This window comes from Onychomys torridus, chromosome 14 (assembly GCF_903995425.1).
Source record: "Onychomys torridus chromosome 14, mOncTor1.1, whole genome shotgun sequence".
Lineage (NCBI taxonomy): Eukaryota > Metazoa > Chordata > Mammalia > Rodentia > Cricetidae > Onychomys > Onychomys torridus.
The window spans coordinates 57,890,251-57,903,648 of NC_050456.1; the positions used below are offsets into that span (position 1 = coordinate 57,890,251).

Below are 13,398 nucleotides of genomic sequence, written 5' to 3' on the forward strand. Positions count from 1 at the left end.
TGTTTGCTGCATATCATTCTTTTTTGTTGTCATTATGTTAACTTGTAGCTTAAAATCAGAGCACTAGGCATCTGTGATTCATTCTGGTCATGATCTGAACTGGATGTTTCTGTCATCCTGGATTATATGTGTCAGGAAACGGTAACACTACTCATGCTTAAATCAAGATGTCTTCTTCCTTAGAAGGGGAAAGATACTCAGTTATTCTTATAACTTAGGATTTCCATCTAGACAGTGGAAGAGATAATTATTGTGAAATGTTACTCATCAATCTCAGTAGTAAATTTTTCTTATATGTTTTATCCACTTCCATTGTTCAAGGAAGCCTGTTGCTTGCTCCATACAGAATAGGTACAGTAGGGAGCAGAAATGTATGGAAATAATAGTATTTCCTCCACCTAATCCACTAGGCCGGCAGTTAACCATCTTCAACACCCAGGCTCAAATAGCCATTGGAGGAAAGGACAAAGGACGCCTCTTCCAAGGCCAACTCTCTGGGCTCTATTATGACGGTTTGAAAGTACTGAACATGGCAGCTGAGAACAACCCTAATATTAAAATCAACGGAAGTGTTCGGCTAGTGGGAGAAGTCCCATCAGTCTCGGGAACAACACAGACGACCTCCATGCCACCTGAAATGTCTACCACTGTCATGGAAACCACTACCACCATGGCTACTACCACCACCCGCAAGAATCGCTCTACAGCCAGCATTCAGGTAAGCCTTTCTCTGTGATACTGTTCTTCTTTCTTGACTTTGCAGCACTCTGCTGTGGTTATTATTCTAGGTAGTGAAGGACTTTGAATTCCTGTCCTTGAAGGAAGGCTGAAGATGTTCATGGTAAGGAGAACTAAGACTAGAGCATAAGTAAGTAATGACTGAGAGAGTTAGAGGAGCTATGTGGCACTCATGAGCTCATGAGATAGCTCATGTTACCCCTTCCATTTATCATTGAAATTGAAAAGCTATTATCCAAAATGAACAATCGACTGGACTTTTATTATGTTTATAAACCACCCATCTCCTCTCATTGTATTACCTGTTGTTTTCAAATAACAGACAGTGGGAAGGGAGAAAGGAAAGTGTGTTACTATCATCAAGTTTGTGCCCTAGTTCAGTTCTATCCACATCCCCCAGGTATATTTGCAAGAATGTGAATTGCACATTATTAAGGTCAATGGGTGTCATTCAATCAAGAACAATTGAAACAAGAAACTCAATCACTCCTTGTGAATAATAGTCTTTGTGTTTGATATCAAATCCTAATTAAGGAGTTGTCATTTTGGAGTCATTTTGTTTACTTTATTTGACTAATATACTGATTCTATTAGAAAGTGTAAAGAATTGATTTTAGCTAGGCAGAAAGTTCTTAGCTTGTGGTAAGATTTTTTTTTTTTTGTTATTGTTGTTCACTTGAAAGAAATGATATACAACTAAAGCTTAATACTTAGCTGACTCCCTTAGCAGTTCATAAATCTAGTTAGTGGGGGTAGAAGGTTAATTGAGTTATTAGCCTTAAATGCTTTGGCATCAAAGAAAGCAACCCAATGCTTGTGGAGAAATTATACCTACCCTGGTTAGTTATTTGTAAACATCAGCAGATCAGTACTTGTCTCTTTTGCTTCTCAGTTTGCACATGTGATCCAGGAGCTCAGTAGTCTTTAACATCACCTTTATTTCTACTCCAGTGGACACTGTAAACTTACAGTGAATCAATTAAAACTCATCCATGTGGTGTTTTTTTTATTTTTATCTTTCAGAATTATGTTATGTGACTTAGCTGTATGGAAGCGTATTGTCTCCCTTTATTCCTTTTCTTTGAGCTTGAACAAAAACCCAAACAGTTTCTTTCCTGGCTCCAAAGAAGAATTTGGAGCCATGTGTGCTGATGATGCCATCAGCCTATTTTATGTGTTTTCCAAAGGCTGCTAAGAACCTGACTTGCCGAGCAGTCCTATAATCTTGGGTGCTGTTCCATGCATACCTATGCACATGCTTGAAAGAGAAAAAATGCACTTCTCCACTGATATTACAGCAATAACTCCTGACACCTTACTCCACTCACTGAGAAGAAGATAAAAGGCAATATATATTTCTATTATGACTCTCTATAGTTCAAGCATAGATCTGTTTACTGTTGGTAAAAGGATAGTTCTGTTTGCATAGGTTTTGGCAGACCTGGTTTGTTTCTGTCAGAGTATATTCTTCTAGCTCTGTGGGAAGCAGAAGAGCAAATAGCTTTTTCTCCATAGGAATGGTTGGTTCTGCAGTCTGTTTTAGAGCCAAACATTTGCTGACCACAAGTAGATTTAATGCTACATAGGGATTCTGGGAGGTGCCTCAATTTGTGGTAATCTTCAGTCTTTGTTTTTTTTCCCCTCTAGCAGTAAATATGTAAATGGGGGCAAATTGTTTGAGTTCCTAGACTCTTTCTACAACCTAAGAGAACCAGTGCTTCTGGACAGAAGTGGATTTCAAGGTGCATAATCCTTGCCAGTAATTTAACTCTATGCCTGGGGTATCTCTTGGAGGAAGTAAGCACCTGGGAGTGCCCCCTCCAACAGCTTCCCTCTGGTGTGTGCTATTCTTTCGGAGGCTGGCAAAAATTGGATTACCTCTTTACATGCTTTTCCTTTTTCCTTCCACTAAGACTATAAAGATGGGCTATAAATCTGTTGACACTCCTTGTTTCTATGGGTGTGTAAATACATACTCTTGGAGGAAAGCCAGCAAGCAGCTTTGCAGAATTGATTAGACTAGGGGAAAAAGGATACAGAAGCCTCAGGATTCTGTAAAGGGAAACTTGAGGAGACACAGTGTGGAAGATTTTAGGTGCCTCTGTTCTTGCCAGCTAGCCACAAGAACTCTGCCCCGTGCTTTATGAAAAGTTCATAGTTGAGCCTAGTCTGGCCTAAGTACAGCCTATAGATTGCATCAAGTCTACCCAAAGATTAAGGACAAGTCTTAGATGCTGAACATACTGAGTGAAGAACATAAGACCCAGGAGTTTCAAATGCATCCAATGTATGACCTCGCCAATTTTCTTGGATAAAGAGGACTCATGAAGCTTTGATCTCTGAGAGGTACTTCAAAAAACGAAAAGAAAATAAGAAAGATTAAGTTTCCTGTTCACCGGTCCATCATTCAGTTTTCATCTGTATGAAATCACCTGCAGACCATTTTACAAGTGATGTTCTGTTCTTTGCTTTTCACTTTGATTAATATCATTAAAGCACGGTTGTCCTAAAATGTGACTCTTCTAAAAGAAAACAATTAGGCATGTGTGACTACGAGTATAAAAATGTCACTATTCAAAAAATTCCCTGAGTCCTTCGTAAAGCAGAAGCTGAGAAAACCTCCTTTGAGTAGTTCATCTCTGATAGACCTTGGCTCTTGTTCACATCAGATCAAAGGAACACTGTAAAGTGCTTTTAGTGCTGCTCTTAACTGTGTATGAATGTGAACAAATCGTTTTTGAGTTGATACAGCTCTCCAATGCTCCAGTCTTTTGGAAGTAATTGGTGCTTTGATCTCTGTGATAGATCAGTCTGTTACTGATAGGAGCACAGAATGACGCGTGAATGGCATGGACTATGTTAAATTACTCACAGCTATAGTGCCTAAGCAGTGGATCTTGACCTTATATTAAAAAGAATGCCTCAAGATGCTCCCCTCAATTGAGAGGGGAAAAAAGCCTGGTAAAGTGCACATTAAGAAGCCAGGTAGGCAGATAATAATCTTCAATACAAGTCTTATAGTTACTAGATATTCAGCAGGCACTGAGTAAGTCAGAAGACAAGACAGGCTGTATTTGCTATCTTGTAGCTACTTAATAAGCAGAAGTACAATGCTGGAGGAACACTCTACTTCTAGGATACTCAGAGTGTGTAGTCTTTTGCACTGGCACAACTATAATGTAATGAACTTGTGCTAGATATCCTGGGTTTAATGTCTGCTCCATTCTCACACTAGCTAAGCCATCCTGGATAGATAACAGGACATTTAAATCACTATTGCTGAAAGCAAAATCTTTTCCTTAACTCTACAGCTAAAAACAACTTTGTCATTAGACATCACAATTGACAACGTCAGACACTGATGGAGGTTTCATCAGGGCAATTCTGCTTCCACTAATGAAACTGACTGGGGTCCATTCAGGGCCTGCTGTGGTCTGGTGGCTTTCTCTTATACCTGGATGAAACAACTTTGGAAAGATGAACTCAGCTGTGTCCTATGTCTCTCCACGGTGTCCCAAGAATTCCCCTTATGGTTTCTTTAGCAGAGTGGCTACTCTCTTGGGATCTCAGATAATCTTTTAATGGGACTAAAGCAGAAGCCATCAGTTTCTCATAACATGGACCTTGACTGGACATGTGTTATTCATACCATACCTGATTGCTTTAAATTTCCAGACCTTTTCCAATATTGGGGAAGACCTGAAGACATTTGGATGACTATGGAAATAAGGCCCCAGCCATGTCTATTGCAGATTTTTTTTCTTGATTAACTACGGTAGAAGGACACATTATAAGTGTGTGCAGATTCTTTACATTAGGTGGAGTTCTAGGCTGGATAAAAAGGAGACAACAAACTGAACACAAGCATCCATTTTCCCCTGCTTCCTGAATGGAAATGCTTTGTGTCCACCTAGCTGCCTTACTCTTTTGCCGCCATTCTTACCCTACCACAATATACACTGGAACTGCGAGCCAAAAAGTACTCACTCTCTCTTAATTTATTTTGTCAGATATTTTGTCTTGTCAACCACTATAGGCTGGCAGTGGTAGTACATGCTAGAGGCAGAGGCAGGTGGATCTCTGTGAGTTCAAGGCCAGCCTGGGCTACAGAGTGAGTTCCAGGACAGGTGCCAAAGCTACACAGAGAAACCCTGTCTTGAAAAGCCAAAAAAAAAAAAAAAAAAAGAAAGAAAAGAAAAGAAAAAGAAAACTACTACACATGCATCCAGAGTCAGACTAATAGTGTTTTACTTATTATTATTATTATTATTATTATTATTATTAGATATGCACACTACGCAATAAGCTACTGAACAAATAGTGTTGCTTATATTAATAGTAGTAGCTATAGGTTCAGAGCAGAGGTTAGGAATTTTGGGGTGGGAGAGTGAGATATTCAGAAGAATCTGAGTAGAAGTTTGAGGCTAAAAATTAATCCTGGAAAATCAAAAAAGTCTATGACATCAGGAATAGATTCCTCTGTCTTCTCAATACCTACATTGGATTTTTTTTTAAATTGAACTTTATAGTCTAGTGGGCTTTAAAAAATATGCTGTGTCCTGAAATCAAGCTATTTGTGCTATTTCAGGAGGTTACAAAATATACAATTCTAGATTACTTGTATCATGGAGCCAGTAACTTAAAGAAAACAAGAGGGCTCTCAGTGTAACTTACAGTGATTGTGTGTATTAGGAGGTTGGTATAGGGAATGACTGGGAGCGCTGCCATGGATGAGATAGTCACAGAACTGAGCCTTAAAGGGTGAATGCACTTGAGCAGAAGAAAGTCATGTGGGCTACAGTGTGAGTCAGAGATGTGACATACATGATTTCCAGGACTGAGAACCTTAGCTTGAAGCTCACCGCCTACACCTGGGAGAGGTCTCAGAGGACTGAACTGAATTGAATTCCCTGTGGGTCTAATCTAGGAATACCTTGAGGTATCTTAGGAATACATGTAAACATTTGAGGGGTGATGGTAGAGATAAAACCCAGCAATTTACTTGAATTAGAGCTCTCCCATCAAACTACATCCCCCAGGACCATATGGGACCTTTCCTAGCTCCTATACAGGTGGGTAGTTACAATAACTCTGATTCTAAAATGGAACACTCACCTCAGAATACACTCAACTTTCTTTGCCTCACTCAGGACTGAAGGAAAATAGCAACGGCAAGAGTCATTCATCTCTACCATTACTTTTAGTCTCCCAGGCCAAATAGTCCCAGAAGAGAGGAGCAGGCCAAAAGGAAAATAGTGGCAAAAGGGGGAAAATGTGTGTCCTCTTATTTTGGCCTCCAGTCTGAGCAGTTATCAGCAAAGAAGAACTTCACTGTGTCCTGTACAAGTCTCCATTTGGAATCATTTAGAAGATATTAGCAAGAAACGGATCAGAACCTATTTTTCGTATCCTAGTCATAGGCAAAGTCACTTTGACATTGGCCAGACTGTGTGCCACCAGATAACTGGCAGAAAATCATGATGATCAGCCTGGATTGGAAGTATCCTAATAAAGAGTGGAATGAAAGACTATGAGATTTCATTCTTATCTCTAGCATCATCCTAATGGTGATGATTGAATGGGAACCACTTTTGAAAGTTCCAGGGCAGAGCTAAGTTTTGAGACTTTGCAACAGTGCCTATGTAGAAGTCCCTCCCTTTGGCTCCTCAGTGTTAGGCTATGGATGATTAGGAACATGCTTCAGACTTGATACTGATAATGACAGCTTGAAACTAAGCAAATTGCCTCAATACATCATCTATTCTGAGTGGGCTTTGTCGTCAGAACTTCAAGTTGAGAATTTGTTTCTTCCTGTTACTCAGCTGTGTGTCTAAGGGTCAGTCAGTTATCTCTCTCAGCCTATTTCATTATCTGCCTAAGGGGCATGATTGTACCTTCCCTTCTGCTATATTGTGAGTATAATAAATCTGATCGTGGAAAGCCATTCAGACAGGTTCATTGAAGAATTTCACACTAGGATCCCATCTGCAACTAAGAAACTCCACCAGACCCATTTACCCTCATTGAGCCTAGCACCCCTGAGGGTTCCATAAGCATAAGCATTGTTTCATCTATTACTATGTAAGCCAATATGACTAGCACCTTTTCTGACCTCATCAATAAGAACAGAGGTCTACAGGAAATGTCCATATGTTAGAGTAGAGGTCACCTTAGCCAAGCAGTTTTGTACACATGGAGGAACTTTCAGGTTAAAGGATATGAAATTGCCATTTCTAAAGGTCAAAATGGGAAAAGATCAGGAATTTCATACTGTTCAGTAAAACACAAAGCATGCAAATACACAGTCCACCATTAATTATTAGTGGGATTTTTGAGGCCCAAGATAGGTCACCAATTATTTTCCGCATTCTTTGAGTAATCTATTAGTCTCATCTTGGGATGCAAATCAGATCTACCAGGCCTGGAATACCTTGTGATCATAGCATGTATCAAGAATGGTTATGCTTGCCCAGAGAGCTGTCACCTTGGTTCCTTCTCTCCTTTCCCTGATGCCACGAGCTTGGTGGAAATGAGACAAGGACTCTACAGTTTCTTATACCCCCTCCCCCACCACCACTAGACAACAAAACCTCCCGGGAAAGTTTATTTTTAGGATCAGGGCTCAGCTAATATTGATTAACAGCCTTACATAATGTGTGGCTCCAGGCTCCTTCCTTTCCTGCCAAGCCTCATAACTGGGGAAGGCACTGAAGATTTGTCAGTCTACTTAGAATTTAGCTGCCAGCCAGGAAATATCTCCTGTGTTCTGCTTGCCCTCACATAGATACTTTCTTTCCCCTTTTGGAGAATAATTTAGAGGGAAGGAAAATTGACTCCGGTGTGTTTCTTTCCTGGTAAGATTCTCCAGTGACAGTTTTCTCTCTGGAATAGCATAGTCCTGATGAAAGAGAAAGTGAGACAGAGAGAGAGAACGTGAGAGAGACAGAGAAAGAGTTGAAGGGAAAATTGCTGTTGGTCTGCCTGCCTCTTAAAGACTTGTGTGTTGCCAGTACACGTGACCCAGGGAAGAAAATGGAGCATGGTTTGTTTTCATTCCCACTTCAGTACATCACTGTCAGGGTCTGGGACAGGCACTTCCCAAAGAGATGACTAGTCTCTTAAAAGGTCTTCTGAGGAAGTTCTCACAGCAAACAGATCAGAAGCTTAAATATTCTCATGGGAGTGGTAGAAATGCCCATCTAATTGGACTGTAGCAATGAGAGGATAGATTTTTCCACCCCAACTACTTACAAAGTGCTAGGTCTTACTGCAAAGCATCTGAACAGCTGGAAGAGGGCATTTGTTTTGCTTTTGAATTCCCACATGTGGCCATCCATAAGTGGTTTTAAGGGCTGTGGTGGCTTTTACAATCACCTAACTGGTAATTCAGTTAGGACCAAAACCAAAGTCCTTACCCTATGACCTGTGATTGATAACTTTGCTGTCACACAGGCTATATCTCCTATCATGGTGCTCTAGGTATCAAGTTTCTTATATTTCCTCAAACACAGGTCTAAAAATAAGGGTAAGCCAGTGAGGACATTATTGGTTCATATGCTGCCTTTATGTTAAATGCTGATTTTATGGGTAGTTATTCTCCCCATTAATTTTGATTATAAAGTTTTACAATAACAAATCATTAAGTTGAAAGCTGAGTTTTGAGGGTGCTATGTTAAACTGTGCACCTTAACTGAATACCTTGTTCAATAGTCCCAGACTTATTTAAACATTCCCATCATGCTCATGCTGATGTCTTTCCCTTGCTCCTTTCATCTGCTAGGATTAACTCTTCCCACCTCTTCAGTTGACTCACCTCATTTCATCCAGTTTTCTACAATCTATCTGTCTATCTATCTATCTATCTATCTATCTATCTATCTATCTATCCATATGCAATTGTTTTGTGCCTGAAATAGTATTCAGTATTCCTAATAATCAGCGTTGTTGGAATGAAGGAATAGGTGACAATCCACCAGGTGCCCTCTAAAGAAAGTACATATATCTTTTAATAGTTAAAGCTTAGGCTGTCAAGCTTCCTAGTTGCTGCTTCTCAGAGGCCTATTGGCTGTTGAAGCTCTTGGCTATTTCCCATGACTTCTTGCCTTGAGAATAAGGAATCCTAGGAGTAGGGATATACCACAGCTGATAGAGTCCCTGCTTAGCATGTGGTGCTAAGCACTGGTGGCTTACAGCTACAATCCATGCCCTTTTGGGAAGTAGAAGCAGGAAGATAAGAAGTTCAAGGTTGTACTTGGATTGCATAGTGGGTGTGAGGCCAGACTGGGCTATATGACACTCTGTCACAAAAGGGGTGTGGGAAATAAGTAATCCAAATCAGGGTTGAAGATGTGTACTTGTAATCCTAGCACTCAGGAGGCAGAGATGAGAGGATGTTAGCAAATATGAAGCCAACAGAGTCCATGTCACCCCAAATACAGGAATCCCAGCAACAGCAACTCTCTCTAGTTGGCAAGAATATTCTTGATGGCTTATCTGTCAAGTCCTACTTTAAGTAAGACCTAGCAAGAGCTAGTTTTATCCTGCAGAGTCTTCACAACATTTGAGTGAATCATCACCCCACTGTAACCATCCCAGAGAACTGTACATCCATTTCACAAACTGCTTGACATCAGTTGAGAAAGATGAACAGAATGTATTTGATTTAATTCACATAATAATACTGTTTTGTTTTGTTTTTATTTCACCCATTTGCTTAAAGTTTGTCCAATAGCATCCAACAATGAGTTCTCCTACGTGAAAGATACACTACCTAATAAATGCTTCGTGGGTCATAAGAAAGAATCATTAATTATAATTTAAACTAAAGTCAATGGATTGGTTTTTGTTCTTTGTCTCTGAAAATACACCCCTTTCTTCCGATTTCTATACCATGAGGAAAAAAATCTTCAAACAGCTGTTACCAGCAGCCAGGCTTCATTCACCACAGGTAGTTCCATTCTGTCTGTGACAAGAGAGTGGGAGGTTGGGATGTTCTTCATATTTTCCTGGTGCCTGTTTGAATGACTGCAGAAACTAGAAATATATGGATGTTGTTACGACATCTTGCTTTTTGAAACCTTCTAATTAAAGCTTTCATGTCTAGAGAGCTGCTACTGTTAGCTAAATGGAGAATTAGGTTTCTCCTCGATTTTCTCATCATCATCCTGGGAGGAAAAGGTTGGAGAATGAACATACACTCTGTTTTCAGTGGCTAGCAGTCACAGAACAGTGAGAATATCTTGATGGGAATTTGATTGGCTTGTATCCATAATGCAATCTCTGTTTCCTATTATTTGTCTAGTTAGGCATCTCTCTCTCTCTCTCTCTCTCTCTCTCTCTCTCCTCTCTCTCTCTTTGTGTGTGTGTGTGTGTGTGTGTGTGTGTGTAAGAGATAGAGAAACAGAGACACAGAGAGAACAAGGACAAACAAGACAGAGAAAAATTTAAAGAGAGAGAGGAGATAGGATAGTTGTGTATGTTTGTATGTATTATGAAAAATGATACTTGTTAGATTAGATTAACACTCATACAACACACTTGGTGATCTTCCAGAATCATAGACACTCATTTGGGATGAAGCCTCACCAGACTTCTGCACAAGCTCTCAGGGGACTTACTTCATGCTGCTCATTTTATGGGGCAAGATCTTACAGATATTCCCAACTCCTTTATGAGTATCACAGAATCTGTTTACCCATCCTATCTAAACATAGTTCAGGGCTCTCCAAGACAGAAAGTCTTATTCATTAAAAGTATTAAATCAGTGAAGGAGTAGTGTAGACAAATTTCTAAATAGTCTTATTAAATAAGAAACACAGAGCCAAATATAGGGGTAGTAGCCGAAGAGATCAGAGAAATAGCAAAGAACCACAGCTAGCTTTAGCTTATCACCATGCCATAGCTTCCCTAGAGAGAGCTTTTTCCTGTTTAACCTGCACTTTTATTCCCTTCCTGTTCTGCCTTCTCATTGGCTCTAAGCCCAGCCACATGATTTCCACGTTACTGCCTGTCTATACAGACCTCCAGGTCTCTATGGTTGGTACTGGGATTAATGCCATGTGTCACCACTTTTGGCTGTGTCCTTGACCACACAGAGACTTTGCCTGCCATGTGATCAGATTAAGGGCCACCACCCAACTTCTGTTTATGGCTCACTATGTGATCTCTGATCTCCAGGCAAACCTTATTTATTAACATACAAATAAAATATCACATTTCAGCACAAATAAGATATCACCACAGAGTAGATTGTTGTTTTTCTCTAAGTTGTCTATTTACCAATAAAGACTTAGGAGTCCAATGTTGGGGTTAAAACCTGTTAGATCAGAAAAGCCAAAAGCAACCAGCTGACCTTCCTTTTCAGCTGGAAACCCAGCAAGAGAGCATCTCTCCAGCTGTGAGCAAATCTCTATGTGCCTTCCTACTCTTTCCTGTGTATCTCTTTATCCTTCTACCTGGACCCTCTGCATTCTCTATGGCTAATTCTTATCAACTGCTCACTGGCTCCACCTTCTGACCCAGGGTTAATTTTATTAGCACAGTCTTGGATTTTCACAATGCAATCAAATATCCCACAACAATAGCTATCCAAAGAAGGATTAGCAAAGAAAACTTCCCATCAGACAATGCTGTCCCTGGTTCCTGATGCCCCTCTTCCTGTCCCTCACTCTGCAGCATACCCACAAGACAGAAAGAAAAAAAAAGAGGAAAGAATTTAACTTGTCACAATATTTATCCCCCTTTCTGAAAGTTGACCTCTGATGGAAGCAGAAGGACATGAATGATTTTAATCCACAGTAACAATGGGTAACCTGTCCTGACGATCTTGAACAGTATAAATATATGAAATGACAGATTTTTCTGCTTTGCCTTTCTGTACCCTCCTCTCAGATACTGAGAGAGACACATACTTGTGCACCCACAACTCATTCTATAATGTACAATGAAATTTCACCCAGCCGTTATCTTAGAGCTGCTGTTCCGATGATTAATGCCCCACTGGCTGGGAAACTGTGCTGCTGAAGAAAGACAAGGAGAGAGCAAGACACATGAAATATATCTCTGGGGCCATTTCTCATTATTATTATTATCATTATTAGTGCCTTACTACCCTATCTGTCCTGTTAGGGAATGTGTGATCTATTGGCAAGGGGACCAGATGACATTTGAAAGTGGCTTGCATGAGGGAGAAATGAACAAGGACAAAGAGAATAGATAGTTTTTACTAAACAGAACTGACCTCCAAGCCGTTTTCATTGTTGTTTTCCTTTATTTGAGGGTTTGTGTGTTTCCTTATTATTACTGTTCTCATTTTCAGGTCTGAAATAATAGGTACCGTGATCTGTGCACATGTTCTTTTGTCTTTGTTCAGGCTCTGTCTGCAAGAAACAATAAGATGTAACCTATACAATCGTTCTCTTTGCCGACTTATGCAAAAGCAGGATGGAATAAGTTCGTAGCTTTGAATCTCCCTATATATAATTGTCTCCATATCCTGGCTGATTTCAATTCTATGAAGTGTGTGTGTGTGTGTGTGTGTGTGTGTGTGTGTGTGTGTGTGTGTGTGTGTGTGATTTATATTTATCTATCATATAAAGTAGTCTATGGTTCCTGTTACTTATTCTAACCAAGGATGATGGGTAAATTCTTGATAGCTTTAGTACTGAAGTTGACTATATGATGGGGCCTTGTTGGAAGGTGGGCCATAGTAGGAACACTATCACAACATGTGTGTCTGCTGATAAGTGGCAAATTCATTAGCCTAGGCAGAGAGTGCCGTAATCTGATTTAGAAAATGCTGCATTTTTGAAGTTGAGTTTAGGAGGACATGGGATTTATAGCTTAGGCACCACATGTTGCTACAATTATAAATGGAATTTGAAGTCAACCAGTGAATGGCATCCTTAATTGAAGGCCTAGTTGGTCAAGGTACTTGGTGAAATAAATAAAAAGAGACAAAGTAATTAGTTGCACAAATATGGAGTACCTCAGAAAGTGCCTGACTTCAGGAAATGACAAATGAAGTAGAAACTTTTTCTTAGAGGATTACAAACCAGCCAGAACCCTTGAATGTATTCTGCACAGAAGACTCCTTACCACGTGGTTTGCACTCGAAAATATAACATTGAATATGCCATTGAAACAATAAGAAGTTATTTTCATATTTTAGTTTTATTTTTGTCAAAACAGTACATCCACAACCACACAGTAAATAGCACCCACACAGTCCCTGAAATAAAAAATAAAATAAAATAAAATAAAGCTATCTTTTTCTTCAATGGCTCAGCATGTTGGCTGACAGGTCTAGTCTAAGTTCATCACCAAGAACAGCCCTGACTAAAGAATTCATTTGCCGAAGCTCAAGCCCATTCCTGAGGGTGATGTATATTCAAAGTGGTGGTAAAATATGAGCTATATAGAGCCTCTGCCCCCTTGTCTCAACTCTGGACCACCAGGGAGGGCCTCCCAACCACCAAACTCTCTCTTGTCATCAGGGTCTGTTGGAATTTCTGCTGCAGCAATGTGAACTTCTGCCTTCTGCCCTGACGCTAATGCCACTGCCTGTAAATATTCTCAAATATAAAAGCTGGACTTGATGCCTCTTCTCTGATACCCCCACTTACTGTAGCATCACACAGCCTCAAAACACCAACCAGTGGG

General features: G+C 40.0%; 1 protein-coding gene across 38 annotated transcripts in view; it reads left to right on the top strand.

Annotated features, from left to right (window-relative positions):
- Positions 1 to 13,398, top strand: part of Nrxn3 (neurexin 3) — a 1,610,845-nt gene that overhangs the window by 1,463,489 nt on the left and 133,958 nt on the right. For all 38 annotated transcript variants that reach the window (XM_036206284.1, XM_036206279.1, XM_036206286.1 and 35 more), the window contains one exon: positions 411 to 718. In XM_036206284.1, the coding sequence (XP_036062177.1) occupies positions 411 to 718 (308 nt within the window). The remainder of the gene's footprint in view (positions 1 to 410; positions 719 to 13,398) is intronic.